The sequence below is a fragment of the Neofelis nebulosa genome, chromosome 1, assembly GCF_028018385.1.
Source record: "Neofelis nebulosa isolate mNeoNeb1 chromosome 1, mNeoNeb1.pri, whole genome shotgun sequence".
Taxonomy (NCBI): domain Eukaryota; kingdom Metazoa; phylum Chordata; class Mammalia; order Carnivora; family Felidae; genus Neofelis; species Neofelis nebulosa.
Genome location: NC_080782.1, coordinates 218,443,293 through 218,464,587, shown reverse-complemented (window position 1 = coordinate 218,464,587; position 21,295 = coordinate 218,443,293). Strand labels below are relative to the sequence as shown.

General features: G+C 45.9%; 1 protein-coding gene and 2 non-coding genes across 4 annotated transcripts; all 3 read left to right on the top strand.

Moving 5' to 3' along the window:
• Nucleotides 1-4,214: 4,214 nt before the first annotated feature.
• Nucleotides 4,215-8,351, top strand: TPT1 (tumor protein, translationally-controlled 1). 2 transcript variants are annotated; one of them, XR_009248852.1, is made up of 7 exons: nucleotides 4,215-4,372; nucleotides 4,642-4,715; nucleotides 5,264-5,454; nucleotides 5,874-5,979; nucleotides 6,713-6,829; nucleotides 7,815-7,987; nucleotides 8,074-8,351. XR_009248852.1 is itself a non-coding variant. In XM_058684941.1 (6 exons), the coding sequence occupies exons 1-6, from the start codon at nucleotides 4,345-4,347 to the stop codon at nucleotides 7,815-7,817; spliced, it is 519 nt and encodes a 172-aa protein (XP_058540924.1). In that variant the 5' UTR covers nucleotides 4,215-4,344; the 3' UTR covers nucleotides 7,818-8,022. The 2 variants fall into 2 exon arrangements, 1 of the variants encoding a protein (XP_058540924.1); XM_058684941.1 differs by lacking the exon at nucleotides 8,074-8,351 and having other exon boundaries at nucleotides 7,815-8,022.
• LOC131489944 (small nucleolar RNA SNORA31) lies at nucleotides 7,616-7,745 on the top strand. Its single transcript, XR_009250840.1, has one exon. It is a non-coding gene; the product is annotated as a small nucleolar RNA SNORA31 (small nucleolar RNA).
• A 452-nt stretch (nucleotides 8,352-8,803) lies between the features above and the next one.
• LOC131489950 (small nucleolar RNA SNORA31) lies at nucleotides 8,804-8,937 on the top strand. The gene has a single exon (XR_009250842.1). It is a non-coding gene; the product is annotated as a small nucleolar RNA SNORA31 (small nucleolar RNA).
• Nucleotides 8,938-21,295: the final 12,358 nt, after the last annotated feature.

The following is a 21,295-nucleotide window of genomic DNA, read 5'->3' as shown; positions in this document are numbered from 1 at the left end:
ACGCCTGGGTAACTCAATTGGTTGAGCATCTGATTCTTTTTTTTTTTTTCAACGTTTTTTATTTATTTTTGGGACAGAGAGAAACTGAGCATGAACGGGGGAGGGGCAGAGAGAGAGGGAGACACAGAATCGGAAACAGGCTCCAGGCTCCGAGCCATCAGCCCAGAGCCTGACGCGGGGCTCGAACTCACAGACCGCGAGATCGTGACCTGGCTGAAGTCGGACGCTTAACCGACTGCGCCACCCAGGCGCCCCTCTTTTTTTTTTTTTTAATGTTTTTATTTATTTTTGAGACAGAGAGAGACAGAGCATGAAAGGGGGAGGGTCAGAGAGAGAGGGAGACACAGAATCTGAAACAGGCTCCAGGCTCCGAGCAGTCAGCACAGAGCCCGACGCGGGGCTCGAACTCACATACCACGAGATCGTGACCTGAGCCCAAGTCAGAGGCTTAACTGGCTGAGCCACCCAGGTGCCCTGAGGATCTGACTCTTGATTTCGGCTCAGGTGATGATCTCACAGTTTGTGGGATCGAGCCCTGTTGCCTGGGATTCTCTCTCTCCCTCTCTTTCTGCTCCTACCCCACTCTCTCTCTCTCTCTCCCTCAAAATAAACAAACTTAAAAAAAAAAACCTTGAAGCAAATATGAAAACTGTTAGCAGTTATTTATTCTGGTTGGTGGGTACCTAACTCTTTTTAAAATGTTTGTATGCCTCTATACTTTTCAATGTTTTATCTATAATTTAAAATAAATTCTAGAGAAACAAACTACAAGGGACTCTTAATACTAGAGAACAAACAGAGTTGCAGGAAGGGAGGCTGGTGGGAGATGGGCTAGATGGGTGATGGGCATTAAGGAGGGCACTTGTTGGGATGAGTACTGGGCTTAGTCCCACAAACTGCAAGAGATCATGACCTGAGCTGATATCGAGTCAGAAGCTTAACCTCCAAAATATCTTAGATTCTAACGATCATTTTACAGTCATCAAAGACATTACAGGAAGTCACATTAGTTATGTTGCTTGGTTTCACATAAGAGAAAGGGAACCTTGTACTCTCAGCCTGACCTAGATATTCCCTTGAGCAGAAGCAATCTCCCAGAACATTAACACCAGATACAGCTACTTTGTGACAAAAACTTGAACCTTGTGCAAAAGGGCTAGAGAGTCAAAAGTAGATATTGACCAAATCTTGGGCCACATTAAAAAAAAAAAAAATCCACTGAATCTGTCCAGGTGATGCGCAAGGAAATATATCTGAAGAGAAAATTTGCCTAAGTCAATAGCTTTCAAACCTTTTTGACCTAGATCCACATGAAGGAATACGTCTTATGCTAGGATCCAGTTCATATATACATATATAAATCTAAAGGTTTCATGAAACAGCATTCACCTTTACTATGAGTGATTCTATTTTCTTTTCTACTGTTGCTTTTTTAATTAAGTTGGTCCCTAGTCACTGAATTGTTTTTCAGCTCTCAGTTTGAAAAGGACTGTTATACCAGGGGTTGAATATACGCTGAATCGTATTAATTGAGATGGATTTAACTTAATTTAATTAAGAGGATTAAAGAAAACTTTATCTCATCTGTTCATTTATCAACAATGATTGAGTGGAGCCTGGGTGGCTCAGTAGGTCAGGTGTCAGGCTCTTGATCTCAGCTGGGGTCATGATCTCAAGGTTCCTGGGATCCAGCCCCACATGGGGCTCTGTGCTATTGGTACAGAGCCTGCTTGGGATTCTCTCTCTCCCTCTCTCTCTCTGCCTCCCCCCACCCCCCAAGCGGACACGTGAGCTTTCTCTCTCCTCCTCTCAAAATAAATAAATTAAAAAAACAAAAACAAAAAACAATGATTGAGTCAGGCCCTGTTCTGACTCCTGAGGTACAGCAATTAACAAAACAAAGTCCCCCATTCATAGAGCTTACGTTATAGGGCTCTGCTGTCCAATAAAGTTACTAGCCATGGATATTTACATTTAAATTAGTCAAAATTATGGGGCGCCTGGGTGGCGCAGTCGGTTAAGTGTCCGACTTCAGCCAGGTCACGATCTCGCGGTCCATGAGTTCGAGCCCCACGTCAGGCTCTGGGCTGATGGCTCGGAGCCTGGAGCCTGTTTCTGATTCTGTGTCTCCCTCTCTCTCTGCCCCTCCCCCGTTCATGCTCTGTCTCTCTCTGTCCCAAAAAATAAATTAAAAACGTTGAAAAAAAATTTTTTTAAAAAGATCCCCAAACCCCCCTTTTTTATCTAATGTTTATTTTTGAGTGAGAGACAGAGTGCGAGAGGGGGAGGGGCAGAGAGTTGGAGGGAGGGCGGGGGATGGGACACAGATTCCGAAGTCTCTGAGCTGACAGCACAGAGCTAGAAGTGGGGCTACAACTCACAGAGATCATGACCTGAGCCAAATTTGGAAGTCAGACGCTTAACCATCTGAGCCACTGAGGCACCCCTTCCAAAACCGTTTAACTCTGAAAACACTCCATTCTATGCTTGGGCTTAGGGAAGCTGACTTTCCTAAGGTTGCAGGACTAGTAACAGATAAAGCCAAGATTTCAGTCTAAGGTCCTTCAACTTCAGTACTCTTTTTCTCTGTGGCTTTTTAAAAACTTGAAAAAAATGTTTTTAATTGAACATGTAACTGGAGAGGAATGGAGGGAGCAGTTTAGGCGTACTAGATCAGTAAATGGGAATTTTCTAAATAACTTAAAATGTTAAAGCTGAGGAAAATAATTGATGATATGCCTGGGATAATCTGTTTCACTCCTAACATCCCAGAAATAATTCCCAGGTTTGAAAGACCCTCCAGAGACCATCTGTCAGATGTCCATTTGTTTTCAAATCGCCTTCATGCCATTTTTTAGTTAGTTTCTTCCCAGTTACCCAGGGCCTTCTGGGCTGCCCAGGGCAGCCCTGGGCTGCACTTCTGGGAGGATACTATTTCCTGGCTCTATTCCCTTTTAACTCTTCCATCATCTCAATTCACTGTCCTATGCTCTGCTCTTTCCCAAGAGCTGCGCTCTCTTACTGGGCAGAATGCTTTATTACTGCATTTAGAAAAAAAAAAAAAAAAAAAAAGTTAATGTATTATAATTGCCCGATTATTTGACTTACTAGAAAAAAACTTCTGTTAAGGATAGGGCTGGTTTTAACTTGTTTACAATTAGGACGTCCGTGCAAAACCCGGTGCCAGGGACCCCACAGAGCATTAAAAATACTCGTGGAATGAAACAAGCTCTCGGGTTTCACCCAAAAAGGGAAATTGTTTCACTAGGAGTTTATTTTGCTTTACACCTAATAATTGTGTCTAAAGTCCAAATAACATTTGAGCAGGTGGGAAACTCCCTATTTCTAACTCTCTAGCATCTAGGATAGAATTTCGACGTCATCTTAAAGTGACAATATAGCCCTTTTATCAAACCAAGGACATAATTCAAGACCCAGTGCAAAACAAAGTTCTCCAGCAGTCGGCCTCAGGAATCCGCAAGCTTTCGAACACGAAACCCAACTGGCAGATGGAAACCCCATCATGTAAACTCCCACGACACCTTCCTTCCTTCCCACAGACTTTCAGCGCCCCACGACGGATCCGAGGGCTGGCGGGACTACCTGTAGCCCACCACCCGGACTCAGTCCTATCCCACGAAGGCGTCCGAAAACTACAGCTGGGGCAAGCGCCTGGGCCAAATGCTAAAAAGTTCCCCGAGGCCTTGCGAGACCCAGGAGGGAGGCCAAAACCCGGCCTCTGCCCTCATCGTCGTGGAGAGCCTCGCGGTCTCCCCCAGCCCCGACCCTCCGTAAACGCGAACTACTCTACAACAGTTGACATTTGGGTTTCCAGAAAAGGGTGGGAGCTGCGGGGCAGAGGCGTCGGGCGGAAGCTTGAAGAGATTTCATCTACGCTCCACCCGGTCCCACCTCCCAGGACAGTTCGGCAGGGCAGGTAGGGGCAGGGCCCCAGGCCCCGCTTCCCCCACTCTCCCCACTCGGGGCCGGAAACCCCTTTCCCCTCCCTCCAGAGCTCCCCTCCCCCACCACGAGAGCCTCGGAACTCGGCATTGTGTACCAGGGACGAGTCCCCGGATGCTCGCCTCTCCTCCCCGGCCCGCGCCTTGGCTCCACCCCCAGCGCGGCTCTGCGTGCCACGTCACCGCTTGCAGCGCTTCCGGAGGCGCAGCGGGCGATGACGTAGGGGGACGTGCCCTCTATATGAGGTTGGGGAGCGGCTGAGTCGGCCTTTTCCGCCCGCTCCCCCCTCCCCCCGAGTGCCGCTCCGGCTGCACCGCGCTCGCTCAGAGCTCCCGGCTCCTGCTAAGCTAGCGCCGCCGTCGTCTCTCCCCGGCCGCCGTCATGATCATCTACCGGGACCTCATCAGCCGTGAGTCGTGACTGCACTACTCCTACTGTCGCGCGCAGGGGACAGGGGTGCGGGTGGGGGCGGGGGAGACGGACGCCCCTGCTGTCGTGGGCCTAGGGGACGCTGGCGGCCTTTCCGGGAGCAAGGAGGCGTCGGTGCCTGGGGCGCGCGTCGGGGTTTCGAGCGCCCGGGGAGGGGTGGGGGCCGCGTGCGGCCGGCTGGCGCGGGAAATGGCGCCGGTTCCAGGCCTCCGGGCGCACCGTGACCGGCGGGTTTGTGTCCCCGAGCAGATGATGAGATGTTCTCCGACATCTACAAGATCCGGGAGATCGCGGACGGGCTGTGCCTGGAGGTGGAGGGGAAGGTGAGTCGGTCGGGCCGCGGCGCGGGGGAGGCAAGGCCGGACAGGCTCGGGTTTCCGCCGCACCCCCGCCCGAAGTTGTGCAATCCTCTCCGCTGCCTCCTGGCGGAGGAGACGCTTTTTCCGGGCTCGGGTTTTTCTAGAAAAGTGGAGGCGGAGCTGAGCCTGGAAATAGGTCCGCCGGCTTGGCGCCCATCCTCCTCCCGGGCGATCCGGGACAGGTAGCCTCGAGTTGGGAGCCCCAAGCCTTTCCACATTTGCTTTATCCGTACTTGCTCATCGACCTAAAATCCCACGCAGAACTTCTCCTTGGGTGTAAATGGTCCCGTTTTTGTTGCAGTCAACAAAGAATTCTTGTTGAGTTATGGTGTTTCAGGAAATTTCGCGGTGCATGAGTTTTTTCTCCATAACGATGTGTTAGTGGTTTTTTAACATGAGTCCAAAGTGTTTGGGGGGACGATGATGGAAGCATGAGCTGCTGACATAGATTTTCGGGAGGCGTTTATGCTAAGGTCAAAAGTGTTTGAAACAACTATTTTTTCTTGATGTAGATGGTCAGTAGGACAGAGGGTAACATTGATGACTCGCTCATTGGTGGAAATGCCTCCGCCGAAGGCCCTGAGGGCGAAGGTACCGAGAGCACAGTAATCACTGGTGTGGATATTGTCATGAACCATCACTTGCAGGAAACCAGCTTCACAAAGGAAGCCTACAAGAAGTACATCAAAGATTACATGAAATCGTAAGTGAACCTGGTGCGACCCACCTACTGTCTGGAATCGTTGGGATTTAGGAATATGCTCACTTTGAGGTTCTTAGCAGGCATACTTGCGAAAGGTCTGAACCTTTTTCTGTGGATGAGCTCATGGGGATAGTTGCTTTTCTAGAAGTAAACTGGTGTGAGCATACTGGAGCATGCAGCGTGGTTTCAGCCTTTTAGAATCTTATTTTGGAAATAACATGAAATCCAAAATTGTGAACGGTCTTGAAACTTGTCTCTTGTGAGCTACTAGTTCCTTGATTGTGCCATGTTAATTTTGCCCAGTGACAGCTAGTTGCCCTTCCAGTGGTTGCTGGATTCAGTTTGGGTTTCTTTAGTGAATAAAAATTTGTTTTGCTGAGAACTCCGTACTTTAACCTGTTAATGAAATATTGTTGTAGAATCAAAGGCAAGCTTGAAGAACAGAGGCCAGAAAGAGTAAAACCTTTTATGACAGGGGCTGCAGAACAAATCAAGCACATCCTTGCTAATTTCAAAAACTACCAGGTAAATACCTTAAGTGTTTGTATCAAAGCATTGGATAATCTTAACTGCCAGCGCAACAAATTGCTTGATGAACCTTTGATGTAATTGTGGCTATTTCCTGGGTCTTGGGAGCGGTTTAAATACTTCATAGATTGAATTCCAGTAGTCTGGGCTGTGGAAAGTAGCCTTCCCTGCTCCCAAGTGTGTTTCCAGATCTTGCCTTGTTGCAGAATCTCTTCCCTACTTGCTTCCCGGATGACTTTTTTCATTTCTTCCTCTCTGGAATTGATTGTTAACGTCCTAAGTGGTCTTCCAGTTTTCTTTCTAATTTACAAGTCCAGTGTGTTACTGCCAGTGGAGTTCTTTCTAAACTTGTTCTGTTGGGAAACTCAGTGACTTTGCCTTACTTCTAAGACTTAATACCCTGGTTCTTTTTCTCTGTTTAATGTGCTCTTTCATCGTATGTTCCCTGTGCTTGATGATGTAAACAGGCTTTTACAGAGTTTGGAATTGTATATGTGGGGATGAGAGAGTAAGTTTCCAGAACGCCTAAAGTGTTCCTAGATTGCTTTGTACTTACTTTGCTCATTTATTAGTGTCATTTCGTGAACAGGAAGTTTGCTTCCCCCCCCCCCCCGGTGAAAGTCTCTTAAATTGTGGTGTTCTAAATTCTCCTTTGATTGTTTCATCGTAGTTTGTTTTGGTATGGTGTGTATATAAAGGTCTAATTCCGGGTATTTGTTTGCTTCCTGAGTTCTTTATTGGTGAAAACATGAACCCGGACGGCATGGTTGCCCTGCTGGACTACCGCGAGGATGGTGTGACCCCATATATGATCTTCTTTAAGGACGGTTTAGAGATGGAAAAATGTGTAAGTATCAGGAAGTGGGTTGAGATCTGCATTGTAAAAATGGACACATCTCAGATGTGACTCCTTTTTTCCTGCCACTGGGATGGTTAGAATGGGTTTTACAGCACTCTTGAAAGATGCAGGTCTGGGTCTTCTTTCTCTTTCTTTGGGGGTCTAAAAGGGTTGTGTTTTACACAGAAAAGATTTTTATGGCACAGAAAGGGACTTGAGAGTTTTTTTTATCTACACAGAAAGCTTGTCTTTAGGCAGCTTAAATCCTAGCTTACACACTAAACTGATGAGAAACAGCACTGTGTTAATCTTCCCCCGTAGAAATGGCCCCCTTTATATTTTGCCACACGTGTGCGTGAGTGGCATGTGTGGCACGAAACGTTTTCCACTTTGGTTTACTGATAACGGGCAACTGGTCATTGAAAGTCTTGACGTTACTAGCTTTCAGTAAATAAAGTTAGAGCTGGCTGCTGACCCGCGACACAGACTGCTTTAGTGAAACTAAATGAATGTCTACTATGCACGGAATTGCTGGAGGCAGTACAGAACTGAAAGCATTCATCATCCTAGCTCTCCCAAGGCTTCCATATAAATCAGGAGCAAGATAAACTTTAGGCTACACTAAATAAATCAGAGGCAACGGTGGACTGAAATATCCCCGGATGGTACAGATGATTCGGTGAGGGGATCATCCCAGGCTTGTCTGAGGTTTTTGTTGGTGGAACGTGTGAGTGGGACTTGCTCCAGAATGAGGCATCTAGAAAACGTGCTACCTCTGAGTTGGTAAGGATGGCCCTGCATCCACTGATAGACCTCGAACAGTTGGCCGTTGTTCTTTTGGTTTGCACTAGGATGCGAAAGGAAAAAATCCCCGCGCTTTCTGTCTGTCTTTGTGGCAGCCCGGATTGAACAGGGGAATACACCTAGAGCCTAGAAATGTTAAACATTTTCACATTGGCTAAAAGTGTTAATTCAGGCTTCCTTGTTTTTACAGTAACGAATTTGGCTCTTAACTTTGGACGTATCACCTGTCGTCCTAGCTGGCTCCTACTCATCCACACAACACCAGGACTTAGACGAATGGGACTGACGTCATCTTGAGCTCTTCATTTGTTTTGACCGTGGTTTATTTGGAGCGGAGGCATTGTTTTTAAGAAAACATGTCATGTAGGTTGTTTAAAAATAAAATGCATTTAAACTCATTTGAGAGAATGCCTCTTAGTTTAATACATATTTAAATCCATCCTGTGTAGTGTCCTGGAGAAGCTAGAGCCTGGTTGTAGACTACTGCTAGAAAGCATAAGACTGCCTGCAGATAACTTCTACAGTGAGAACTACTTCTGGGACTGCCATATAAAAAACAAGGACCCAAGGTCTTAATTCTGAGTTCAAGTAAAGGGAAAGACCATGCTCATAGCTGTGCCAACATTTGAAGTGGATTCCTCACACATTTCATCACCTGCAAACGGAAGTAGTTCACTCTGGAAGAGATTACCGAAAGAATAAAGAGACTAATACGGTTGGAAGCAAAGTTTTGTCTGATCTTATTTATCCTAAATCAAGTAGAGCCAAGTTCTAGAGAAATCCAGACCTCTCCTGGAATGCGTGTGGCAAACTCCCTGGAATGGGGTCGGCAGACTGGCTTGTCTTGCCGCCTCTTTTCATGTGACTTTAAGGTGGTGGTTTACATTCTCAAACGGTTGGGAGAAAATAGCTGGTGGGATACGAAAATGTCAATTTGTCCGGTTTGTTTTGACCACTGCCGTGCTCATCTGCTTACATACTGATGGGCTCTTCGCGGTAAGAGCAGAGTATGACAGACCTTAAGGCCTGCAGGTGCTAAGACAACCACGTGACCGTTCACAAGGCTTTCCAAGCCCGGCTTTGAAAGATGGAATGTGGGAAAGCTGGTGGGCAGAGGAGAACCAACTGCTGTGTCCTGTATCTAAAAGGGCTGTGGGTGTCAGAAATAGAATACTGGAAATGCATCTGTTTGACAGGCCTGGAGCAGTTCCCATCTGCTGCTAAGGTTTCCACTAGAGATGCAAGAAAAAAGTGTCCTCGCGCTTTCTGTCTGTCTGCTCGTGGCAGTTAAGATTGAATGGGGGAATACAGGACAAAAACGTGGGAGAGAATTTCTGCAACTCCGAAGTAACCCGGTCAACAACGAAGACCTTGTTTTACTCCAGAGGATCGAAAATGAGTTTTACGAGAGAAGTGTTGGGAAATGATTGCCCAGAGACCCTTGCCTTTTGATTAATTCCACTTTTAAAAGCTTAGGGGTTAAAACTAAATTGAAGGCAAGCCAGTGACTCATCTGGTCTTGTGACACATGAACCCAGGATGAGTCCAGTGACTTAGCTATCTGGCACTTGCCCTGAGAGTCCATTATTGGCTCGGAACCTGAGACATGCCAAGGTTGGAGGTGTCCCCTGATGATTGGTAGAAGTAAACCCAAATACTGGAAACCGGGCTGGTAGCAATTTAAGCATTTTGGTATGACCTTAAAAATCTAGAAAAAGTGCCAGTCCCTGATCTAGGAGGCCACATGGCCCTCTCAAACGGGAAAGAATTTTCAGGCAGTGGTCTGAGCTGTGAGTATGGCCACCTGATGGTGGGAGAGGTCTTGAGGTCCCATCTGTACTGAAACCTGATTTAGTGGGCTAGCCATAGAAACCAGTGGAAGAACAGGAGTAGCAATGCAGAGGCTTTGTAGGAAGTGGATTCAGGTCAGTAAAACCTAGGAATGCTTATTTTAGCCTGGTTAAGATACTTTGTGTGAGACTAACAGGTTATGTGTATTTGTGTATATGTCAGAAGGCCTGTCATTTTATGTCCCTTAATGATGCTGAGATCGGTAACAGGCATGTTCCTAGTGTCGTTTAAGTCCTCGACTTTGTTACATGTATGGAGAAAAATTGAAAAAGGACTTTCATAGTGTTGTCTGGGAAGGCCTCTGTAATGTGATTTGAATAGGAACCTGAAAGCAAGTAAGTAGACTATGGATATCGGGGCAGAACATTCCAAGCAAAGAAACGCAAACGCAGAGTCTGAAGTGCAGTGTGCTTGACATGTTCTGGGGACACGGTGGCCAGTTGGACCCACGATGATAAGGGGAAAAGTTAAGGCATAAAAGTGAGTACCCAGGAAAAGAGGAAACCAGATTAATGTAAGAAGGCCATAGGCTTTGAGCAGAAGGGTGACATGATATGACCTAATGAATTGGGTAAACAGTTGACTCTTAGGAGGGGAAAGAAGAGGTCTAAGGATTTAAAGAGAGCCTGAGAGATCTCAGTGCATGACCTTTGAAGCCAGAACACCCTGAGATCACTTAGGATAGACTCTGCCCTCCAGCGTACAGTTTGAGATTGGTCAGCATGATGAACTGGCAAAGGTGATTCAGAAGGAACTGGTCCCAGAGGTAGGAAAATGATGGGAGTGGTCTGGAAGTCCAGTGGACTGTTTGAGAGTTACCTGTTGCCAAACTAGTCAAGGTGAGGGCCAAGAAGGCGAACTTGACACATGTTTGGTTTGAATAAGGGGAAGAAAGCCTGGCAAAAATGGACTCAACGAACAACTAGCATGTTGCCCATGAATTGTCCATAGAAACAGGTGACCCTTGAGCAACACGGGTGTAACTTGCATGAGCACACTTAGACTTTACGGTGCCATAAAGTAGTTCATGCTTTTTTTCCTCTAGCTTTATTCTAAGGCTACAATATACAACATACAAAATATGTTTTAATGTGCTGTTGGCAAGGCTTCTGGTCAACACTAGGCCATTAGGTATTTGGGAGTCGAAGGTTAGTGTGCAGATTTTTTACAGGGCGGGTGGTGCCTTAAATCCCTGTGTTTAAGGATCGACTACGTGTTTTTTATTGCCTGTTCATCTGCTTAAGTAATAGGTGTGTGAATGGCTCCTTTGAGTCAATAGACCTTTTTCTTAAAATAGAACTTGCATTGATGTAAGTTCCATCATCTGAACTTGAGGGTTAACCAGTAACTACAAACTAAATTGGTAATGACAGTTACGGTAAATTTTAACAGTAAGAACCTCAACCAACTCAAAGACATTGATACAAAAGTGTCCTAAAGTTCTGAGCATATGCATGGGGCAGAGCGACCTTGGCCGGCAGCGAGAATATTCAGGACAATAGAACTTAAATCAGGAGGATGTTAATGAGTGAGGAGAGATCACACCTTAGCGACCAGTAATTTGTACTTAGGTTGCTGCTACGCAACTCATACTTCTATGATAAAAGCACAACAGCCCCCGGTGGGCCACAAACCTATTCCTTCAAAAGAGCTCCAGCTTTGTGGCAATGGGTACCTGTTTCCAGAGACTGCCCATAAGAACCGAGTGCCCGACCTGATGTTCAGGGGCAGATCCGTGATCCTCTGGGGCTACGGATCATACGTGAAAATCACTTTTCCTTTGATGCTGCCCCAATATGATTTAACTTTGGATATTTAGTTCTTTGGGTAACTTAATATTCCATCATACCAAAGGTAAAATCTGACTAAAGTGTTCAACAGAACACAACTAAAGAAAAAGGTGCTGGGGCGCCTGGCTGGCTCAGTTGGTAGAGCGTGCAACTCGATCCTGGGGTTGTGAGTTCAAGCCCCACATTGGGTGTAGGGATTAATTAAAAATAGTCTGGAAAAAAAAATGCTATGCACCCTCTGTTGAAATAGTTAACTGCTATGACAGAAGCAATCTAAGTACAAGGTACGTTCTTTAAGCTTGGAGTTTGAATATAAAGTTACAAATCCTAATGAGGCTGGTAGTTTATATTTATCCCACTAAATTCCTCCAAATCCATCCCTAAGTGCAGCAGTGGTACATGTGACCATAAGGCTTGTTGGCAGTCCAAAGCCTGTTTCTTTCTTTTTTTTTTTTTTAACTATTGTGGGGCATGTTTTTAGCTACTGGAACATTCCAGTTTATTTTCTAAGCTAGTAGATTGTGGATTTGTGCTATTCTACATGGTTTCATACAACAGCCTGGAAATTCACATACAAGATTCCTCCCTATGCTGGGCCATGAGAACCTTAAGTAGATGTGATGTTAGCAAGAGTCTATACAATTGAGAGAAATGTCAACGTTGAGCCTAGGGGAAGATTCTTTTCAAAGTAACTGTTCAGTGACGTTTCCTTCAATTACTGATGCCTCTCCTCCGCCCCCTCCAGGATTTACTTGACATCTCCCTTCGTTTATATGTGTGTAGTACTCTTCTGAGCTGGAGGTAAAGCAGGAAGCATGGAGATGGGGGGACCTTACGGAGTGCTTTTGCATTAATGCATCACAATTTGACACGGAGAAGTGAGAATTCAGACATCGGATGACTCACTTGAGGGGTCCTCTGTGGGAGAAGACACGGACCACAGTTGGCTAGCCAAGACTGCAGCACTTTCCAGTAGTTTCGTAGAGCTATGCTAGACCTTCAGTCCTGAGATTCTAAGTGTGACACTAGAAATCTCGTCTTGTACTTGGTAATTTTCTTCATGTGTAAAGACGGCAGAGAAGTTCTAGTTTATGTTCAAGTGCTGCTTGCACATGGCCTCACCTAGAGCACAGGATTATAAGGTGACTCTACCCAGAGTATTAAATCTGCCATTCCCTAAGCAGCTGGTACAGCTCTGGTAAGTCACAGAGAAAGTTGGTATTTTGTGGCCATGTATTCAAAACAGCTATACATGTAATTTTCTTAGGTACAGGAATTTGGAAGTCTCCCTCAAGAACTGCTCATTTGTTTTGGGAGTCACATGTCCAAACTCATATTCATCCTGGAGTGGAGGTGGGAATCAGCAAGAAAAAGGAGGAAATAACTACATTAACACCTATTTTGGCTACCTTAACGATGTGGAATAATGGAGATCGACAGATAGCAAGTATAAACTCCTTTCTCCCCATCCCTCTTAAGTCTCCTCCCCCATATTAACATGAGGGCAGCCCACATTGACAGGTTTTGTCAAACGGAACATGGGCCGGGTGGCCCCACCCCTGGCGACTGCCATCATACCAGCAGGATGGTAAATACCAACTGCTGGCATCTATTAAAAGCAAAAGTGACTAAGCTTTTGAAAATTGGTTAAGTAATGTGCAAACTGTTCCACGAAGGAGGAGGGCTGGGTATGAATGTGAGCAGCTGGGTTTAGCATCCCAAGAGCCACGTGGAGGACTACTTTTCCAAGGTAGTTACTAAACCCCATGGTTTACAGGGTGTGGAAGCTGTGCAAAACTCCCAACTGATGCTTTGCTTCTCCTACCAATATCCTGTGGTTTTGCTATTTTCTAACCCCTCAGGTTGCCCGTATCTGAAAGCCCTCCCTGCACCTGCATTTTATCTGGCAGGCTTCCACTTCGCAGGCTTTCCTCCCACTGTTCGCTCCACGCAGACTCTTTTCCCAGAGAGCCACGTGACTCACTGACAACCTTTCAGTCTACTCAGAGGCCATCTTGTCAAGATCAAGAGAGGCCTTCTGAGCATGCCATTTAAGCCCACGGCCCCACCACCCAGTCCCCTTTGCTTTGGTTTTCCTCCATGGCACTTCTCACCATCTAACATACTATGTATTTTACTTGCTTGCTGGCTTATCTGTCTCTACCCCAACCTCATGCAGGCTCCAGAAGGGCTTGGCTTTAAGGCTCAGTGCCATCTCCTCAATGTTCAGGACAGTGCCCGGCATTTAGCACATAGGTGCTCAGTGTGTGTTTGTCACAGGATTGAAAGAATGATGGGAGATAGCTACGCACACTGCCGGGTTTCACCTGGATATGCTTCTTTTAAGAAAGAATGTTTCATGTCCCAAACTGCGGAATTTAGTGACTGTAGCAAAAAACATCACTCCCTTGCCCCACTTCATTCCTGCTAGGCTATTTTTACTGTCCCAAGACACAATCTGCATATTTTCTGTCTTTTTTTTTTTCTTCTTCTTCTTTCTAAATAACTTGCTTCAACGATTACTTCTTGATTTTTCAGTTTCAGAGTTTAGATATTACCTTTGGACTTTATGGAGGGTGACAAGCTTGGAGAGGGTATGGAAGCTGTATACCCCCCTCCCCATACCTTGCCCTGTGCGTCTCTTCCGTCTGGCTCTTCCTGAGTCCTCTCCTTTTATGGCAGACCGGTAATCTAGTAAGCAAAGTGTTTTCCTGAGGTCTACGAGCCGCTGTAGCAAATTAATCCAACCTAAAGGGGCAGGGGAATCCCCAATTTCTAGCAGCACAGGTGACCTGGACCTGCCATTGGCATCTGAAGTGGAGGGAGGAGGAGACAGTCCTGTAGGACGGATTCCTTACCGTGGGATCTGATGCTGTCCCCAGGTAGACTGTGTCAGAGCACGTCACCCTCCCAGCAAATAGATCTGTTCCTAACCCAGAAGCTCTCAGAACCCTGTCCTTTTGAGTTTTTATGAAGGCTTTAATACCTAGGCACAACTGATTAAATCACTGGCCATTGGTGATTGGACTCGATCTCCAGCCCCTCCCCCTGCCCAGGAAGAGATGGGGTAAAACTGAAATTTTCAACCCTTCAATCACACTGTTGGGTCCACTGGCAATCTGCCTCCATCTTTAGGTGCCTTCCAGGAATGACCTCAAAACAAGAGACACCTTTTATTGCCCTCATCACAGGAAATCCCAAAGGTTTTAGGACCTTTGCCAGAAATGGGGACAAAGATCAAATATTTGTCTTATTATAAATCACAACATTGCAAAATGTAAATTTTTTTTTTTTTTTTTTTTTTTACTTGGAAGTGCTCCAGGAACCTAGTGGACCCAGTGTCTAATTTCCTGGAGAGCTCCCTCATGGAGGCTTTGCCACCTTGCTACCCTGTGGTCACGTGGCCGGTCCGGGAGTGCCTCAGTCTCAGATTACAGTTTGCCTAAATCCCAAGTTTCCTTTCTATCTTGGTGAAGCAGCTCTCTAATAGCTTATTGAGAGGTTAGGAAATTTTTTGTGTGATTTTGCTTGTATAAAATACCCTTATTCTCTACATGATCGATAGTTTGGCTAAGTATGGACTTCTAGATTAGGCAGTGAATTTCTGTGTAAGTGGTGAGGCCTAGAAGGAGGGAGTATGAAAAATACGGCGCATTGTTAAGCAGGAAGCCCAAGTGTGTCCCCACACGACATGGGAGCTATTACACGTGACTTTTACCTGCAGTATCTTGTAAGATTAGATTTTTCTTAGACTTTTCTTTTTTTTAATGTTTATTTTTGAGAGAGAAACAGTGCCAGTGGGCTAGGGGCAGAAAGAGAGGGAGACACAGAATCCGAAGCAGGCTCCAGGCTCTGAGCTGTCAGCACAGAGCCCGACGTGGGGCTCGAACTCAAACCGCGAGATCCTGATCTGAGCTGAAGTCGGATGTTTAACCGACTAAGCCACCCAGGTGCCCCTTACTTAGATTTCTTTACATTTCCCTTATGTTTAAATAACTTATTTTAAAAGTGTGAAAGTAGCTGTAAGCTTCCAGGTTATAGGAGGTTAGCAAAAGAAGAGAGCTTCAATTCCGCCCCCCACCCCCCATTATTTTGTTCTTCATTTATCTAATAGCAGCCTAGACTTAAATCTGAATACAGTCTAAGGTTCTGTGAGCACTCTAGTGATGAAGTTTTGGGGTGATGGGAGGGTTCGTGGGGTCCAGAGTCAACGGCCAAGAAAGAAGTCTTGATATCTTTGGTGCAAAAAGGTGATTTTTTTACTAAAGCAAGGGGCCAGGATCCACAGGCAGAAAGAGCTGCACTCTAAGTGTGGAGGGTGACCATTTTATGCAGTCAATGGGGGGGGCGGAGATAAAGTCTAGATGGAGTTTCCACAGAGACTTTCACATGCTAAAGACTTAGTGGAGGCCTAGCTATTGTCCAGCTAAGGTTTTTCCCTCTAACAAAGCATTAACTTGGAGACAGTAGGGAGTTCCTGGACTTTAGGCTATGATGGGATTGCCTTTTTCTGGTAAACTGGTGGAGACTGTCATCAGTTTAACCATTTTTGTTGTTGTTGTTGTTGTTTTGTCCTTTCCTGTTTTGGGGTAGCTGGGAGTGTCCAAGGAATATCATACACGTCCCACCTTGGGGACGGGGGTGCTGTTAGCCTGCACCTTGGCCCATGTTCCCTCATCACTAGGAGTCTGAAACCAATAGTTCTGTCATTAAATTGCCACTTTATTGGGGCGCCTGGGTGGCGCAGTCGGTTAAGCGTCCGACTTCAGCCAGGTCACGATCTCACGGTCCGTGAGTTCGAGCCCCGCGTCAGGCTCTGGGCTGATGGCTCGGAGCCTGGAGCCTGTTTCCGATTCTGTGTCTCCCTCTCTCTCTGCCCCTCCCCCGTTCATGCTCTGTCTCTCTCTGTCCCAAAATAAATTAAAAATGTTAAAAAAAAAAAAAAAAAAAAAAAAAAATTGCCACTTTATTATTTTTTCTTAATGTTTGTTTATTTTGAGAGAGAGAGAGAGAGAGAGAGCGAGCATGCGAGCAGGAGAGAAGCAGAGAGAGAGAATCCCGCTGCCCTGTCAGTGCAGGGCCTGACGCAGGGCTCGAACTCCTGAACCATGAGATCATTACCTGAGCCAAAATCAAGAGTCAGGCGCTTAATTGACTGAGCCGCCCAGGTGCCCCTAAATTGCCACTTTAAATCCTGCTTACTGTGGCTGGTCACACTCCTTCCTTATTTCCATGCCTTGGGCGAACCACAAGTTTCTTAACAGCCAACTTTTAATTAGTATACACATATGCTCTCTCTTTCCCAAAAATCTAACCTCAACTACCAAAGAAGGATCTTGCCTTGCATTGTCCTGACTCTAGTGCGGCTCTGCCCAAACTATCTGTGGTAAAAGGATGATTTTCTTTACATTTCAATCCGTTGTGGACTGGTAACTTTTGTAAAACACAATAAATACGAGTTACTGGAAAAGTGAACCAGGAAATCTAAAGGAAAAACACTTCTGTGTGGGGCTTTAGATACTCTTCACTTCTGGGGCGCCAGGGTGGCTCGGTCGGTTAAGCGGCCGGCTTCAGCTCAGGTCATGATCTCGCGGTCCGTGAGTTCGAGCCCCGCGTCGGGCTCTGTGCTGATGCTCGGAGCCTGGAGCCTGTTTCAGATTCTGTGTCTCCCTCTCTCTCTGCCCCTCCCCTGTTCACGCTCTGTCTCTCTCTCTCAAAAATAAATAAACGTTAAAAAAATTAAAAAGAAAAAAAATAGATACTCTTCACTTCTGACACGCACTTTGGTCACCAAATGTGTGCAGGTTTTCCCAGTCACCAAGCCACTCCATGACACCAGCTGGGTGTCCCACAATTTAACACAAATCTGACTCGGTCTACCTGGAGAGAGCATCAGATCCCACGTTAAGGAATCGGTCCTACAGGATTGCCTCCCCCCCCCCCCCCCTTCAGATGCCAATCCTAAATCCAGGTCACCTGTGCTCCTAGAAATTGGGAGATTCCCACACCTCCTCAGGTTGGATTAATTTGCTAGAGTGGTCCACAGACCTCAAGACATTTTACTTACTAGACTGCCAGTTTACCATAAAAGGATAGGACTCAAGGGCACAGCCAGATGGAAGAGACGCACAGGCAAGGCATGGGGGAGGGGGTACAGGGCTTCCACACCCTCTCCAAGCTTGTCACCCTCCCAGCCTGTAGATATGTTCCCAACCCAGAAGCTCTCAGAACCGGGAGGCTTCATTACATAAGCATCATTGACTAAATCATTGGCTGTTGGTAACTGAAGTCAGTCTCCAACCCTCCCCTTTCCCCTCCCAGGAGGTATGGGGCTCAAAGTTCCAACCCTTTCATCACTCAGCGGGTTCCCCTGGCAACCAGCCCAGGTACACAGTAGGACTTTCCAAAAGTCACTCTGTTAACATGAATCAGATGTCACTGAAAGGGACTCGTTAGATACAAAAAACACACACTTCACTTCTATCTTTGGGAGCTATTTCGAGATCCGGGAACAAAAGAGGCCCTTATAGCTCTTATCGCTTAGGGCTTAGGAAATTACAAAGGTTTAAAGTGCTAAGTGCTGGGAACCCAGGAGAAGACAGAAATATCTGTTGCTTATTATGAACCACAATATCATGGAAAGAAAATACAAAAGTATAGATACTACAGCTCTAAACTCTTGTTTATTAGATATTGAGGTTATATTTTCTTTTTTTAATTTTTTTCTCATTTATTTATTTTTGAGAGAGAGAGCACAAGTGGGGAAGGTCAGAGAGAGAAGGAGACCGAATCCGAAGCAGGCTCCAGGCTCTGAGCTGTCAGCACAAAGCCTGACGCGAGGCTCGAACTCACAAACTGAGATCATGACCCGAGCCGAAGTCGGACGCCTAACCGACTGAGCCACCCAGGCGCCCCTTTAGGTTATATTTTCATACTCAACAAACAAAATTATTCTGTTAAATTGCCTTAAAAAGTGTCTAAGTCCTGTTAAATGAACTAAACAAAGAGGCCAGTAGACTGAAGTGGCCCTAATACCTTAGCAGCCTGTGAGAGCAAACCAAAGTGCCGAAGGCTAAGAAACCAAAAGCTAAGGACAACCAATCAGAAACAACCCCTAGGCTTTCCCAAACCGTGCAAACCCCCCCCCCCCCAAGCTGCAGCCAATCAAGTAATTTCCCTGCTTTGTTTCCGCCTTTCCATAGGCAAGTCTTTCCCCGAGCTCTTGTTGCTGGAATCCCCCCAAACATTTCTGGTCTGGCGGTGCCCGAGTCAAATCATTTCTTGCTCATAAACTCTGATTTTTTTTTTTTTTTTAATATGCCTCGGTTTATCTTTCATCTCAACCTCTGCTCCAGGCTGTGGACCACATGTTGAGTAACTGTGCTGGGGGCAATACTGGCCTGAATAGTGCCCAGTGTGGAGTCCTGACCATTGCCATCCAAGCACACCAACCCTTGTTTTCACACACTACACACGTCAGCCTGTCTTTCAAAAACCTCCACAATGTGTCCCGCGCGTACTTTTAAAACACCACACTTTGTTGCTGTATGATGTATACACAAGCCACGGTATCCATTTCAAGTGTACGTACGATTTGATGAATTTTGATGGATGTGTCTACCCTCGAAACCACCACTGATGAGGGAGCATAAGGCAAGCTGAGGACAAAGTACAAGCGAGCACACTCTGCCCCCCGCCCCCCACCCCCCAACCAGGTGGGAATGTGTGATATTCCGCAGGCACTCCTGGCTGCGCCAGAACAAAGGAAAGGACAGAAAACAAATGGTTAAACTCATATCATCTCCATCAGTTTACAAATATCTTAGTAATATTACAAGAAAAGGGCAATTTTATAAATAGCCTAAAGTCCAGGAACTCCCTACTGTCTTAATATTAATGTTTTGCTAGAGGGGAAAAACAAGCTTAGCTTGCTAATAGCTGGGCCTCCGGTAACCTATATATATAACCAGTCACTTTTCACAACCCCAGTGCAGCTCTTTCTGCCCACGGGTCCTGTCCCTGTGCTGTGATAAAATCACCTTTTTGCCCCAAAGACGTCTCCAAGAATTCATTCTTGGTCATCAGCTCCGAACTCCCTCACTACCCCAAAACGTCATCACCACCACAATCCTGATACAAAGCATCTCTGTTACCCCCAAAGATATGCCTCGGGCCCCTTTGTAGTCCATTTGGCCACAGTTCGAGGGCCAAAGTCACACTGCTTCTGTAACCAGAGGTTAGTTTTGCCTAAGGAATGAAGTTTCCTTTCATTTGTTTTAAGGACTCTGAGATTCATCCATGCTGTGGATGTATCAGCAATTTTTTCCTTTATAGTGGCGTTCCAGTTGGAGCCTGCTGATGTTTCTAGTTTTGGGTTATTGTGAATAAGGCCACTACGAACATCCATGTGTTGGCCTGCGAGTGGGCATATGTTTCACTTCTCTTGGGTGAATACCTAGGAGTGGAATGGCCAGGCTGTACGTACGATACGTGAATGTTGAACTCCACACCTCTTTTTCTCACAATTTCTATTTCCTACCTTCCCTCCTACCCATCCTTGAGCCATACTGAACTATGGAGTTAAAAGCAGGCGGTACTCCGGTTTAATGGTGTGGATCCCTGCAAACTCAAATAGCTACAGTTGCTGACAGGTTGTGTGTCTGAGGGAGGCAGGCTGAGGAGAGACTAGCAAAACGGAGAGCCCGTGCCCTTGCTGAAAGGTGTTTTATCACCTAGCTCAGTGGGCTGTGGGCCCCGGGGCGCGAGGGCCCAATATTGTCAGGCCTTCTGATTTTTCTTTTTTTTTTTTTTTTAACGTTTATTTATTTTTGAGACAGAGAGAGACAGAGCATGAACGGGGGAGGGTCAGAGAGAGGGAGACACAGAATCTGAAACAGGCTCCAGGCTCTGAGCGGTCAGGCAGGGGCTCGACCTCACGGACCTCGAGATCATGACCTGAGCCGAAGTCGGCCGCTTAACCGACTGAGCCACCCAGGCGCCCCAGGCCTTCGGATTTTTCAAGAAAATCTAGTCATCTCCTCTTGCATAGGCTCCTTCCAGGGCCCAAATGTTGTATAAAATTTGCAACAATAAGATACTGTGTCTGTAATCAGTTAAGGCTGCTGTCTCCTTCTACTTTGCTTTCCTTTACGTCATTCTCCCTCTAAAAGTGGGTGGCACTGGAGTGGATGTAGACATTTCTGGAACTAGTAGGGGGAAGTTGACTTGGGGGTGTGTTTAGTGGGATGTATTTAATCATGGTTGGCGGCCATTTACATGTATAATTCAGTTACTACCAGCCATGCTGACCTGGGAATAACGTCCAGAAATTCTACCACCCACTGGACAATTCACCTAGAATTGTGATGTGTTACTTAAAGATGAAAAGACAGAGGTGAGAGGTGGTATGATATATACTTTTTTTTTTTTTTAAGTTTAATCATTTATTTTAAGAGAGAAAAAGTGCCAGTGTGGGGAGGGACGGAGAGAAAGGGAGACATAGAATCCGAAGCAGGCTCTAGGTGGAGCCCAACATGGGGCTCGAACTCACGAGCCGCCATGAGATCATGAACGGAGCCGAAGAGTTGGACGCTCAACCGACTGAGCCACCCAGGTGCCCCAAGAGGTGGTATGAAATAAACCCTGAATGACCAACACTGGAAACATGTAGGTGGGGAAAAAGTAACAAGGCATACAATGAATGGAGCCAGAAACAAGTCTATGGAAAAGTCATACACTTCTTAGATGAATAAAACTCTCTATAAAATTATGTTACATTTTGTACAAATAGAGGCATAAGAGTCCAGCACTGTCAGATCTTTTGATTTTTTTCAAGAGTAATCTGAGGCCCATATGTTTTGGAGATATCTGCGGAATGAAATGGTGGCCAATAAAAAAATATATTTTTTGCACTATATATGGGAAATATTGAAATTGAGAGGCAACTCATTAAAATATTGTTACTTTTTAAGTATCAGCTTCTTAAAATTAGAAATTAGAAATTTTTTTTTTCATTCTAACCCATGGGTTT

Coding starts and splice junctions, on each gene's coding strand:
- TPT1 (XM_058684941.1), top strand. CDS start 4,345: ATGATCATCTACCGGGACCTCATCAGCC. Junction 4,373..4,641: donor CTACCGGGACCTCATCAGCC/GTGAGTCGTGAC, acceptor GTCCCCGAGCAG/ATGATGAGATGTTCTCCGAC. Junction 4,716..5,263: donor GCCTGGAGGTGGAGGGGAAG/GTGAGTCGGTCG, acceptor TTCTTGATGTAG/ATGGTCAGTAGGACAGAGGG.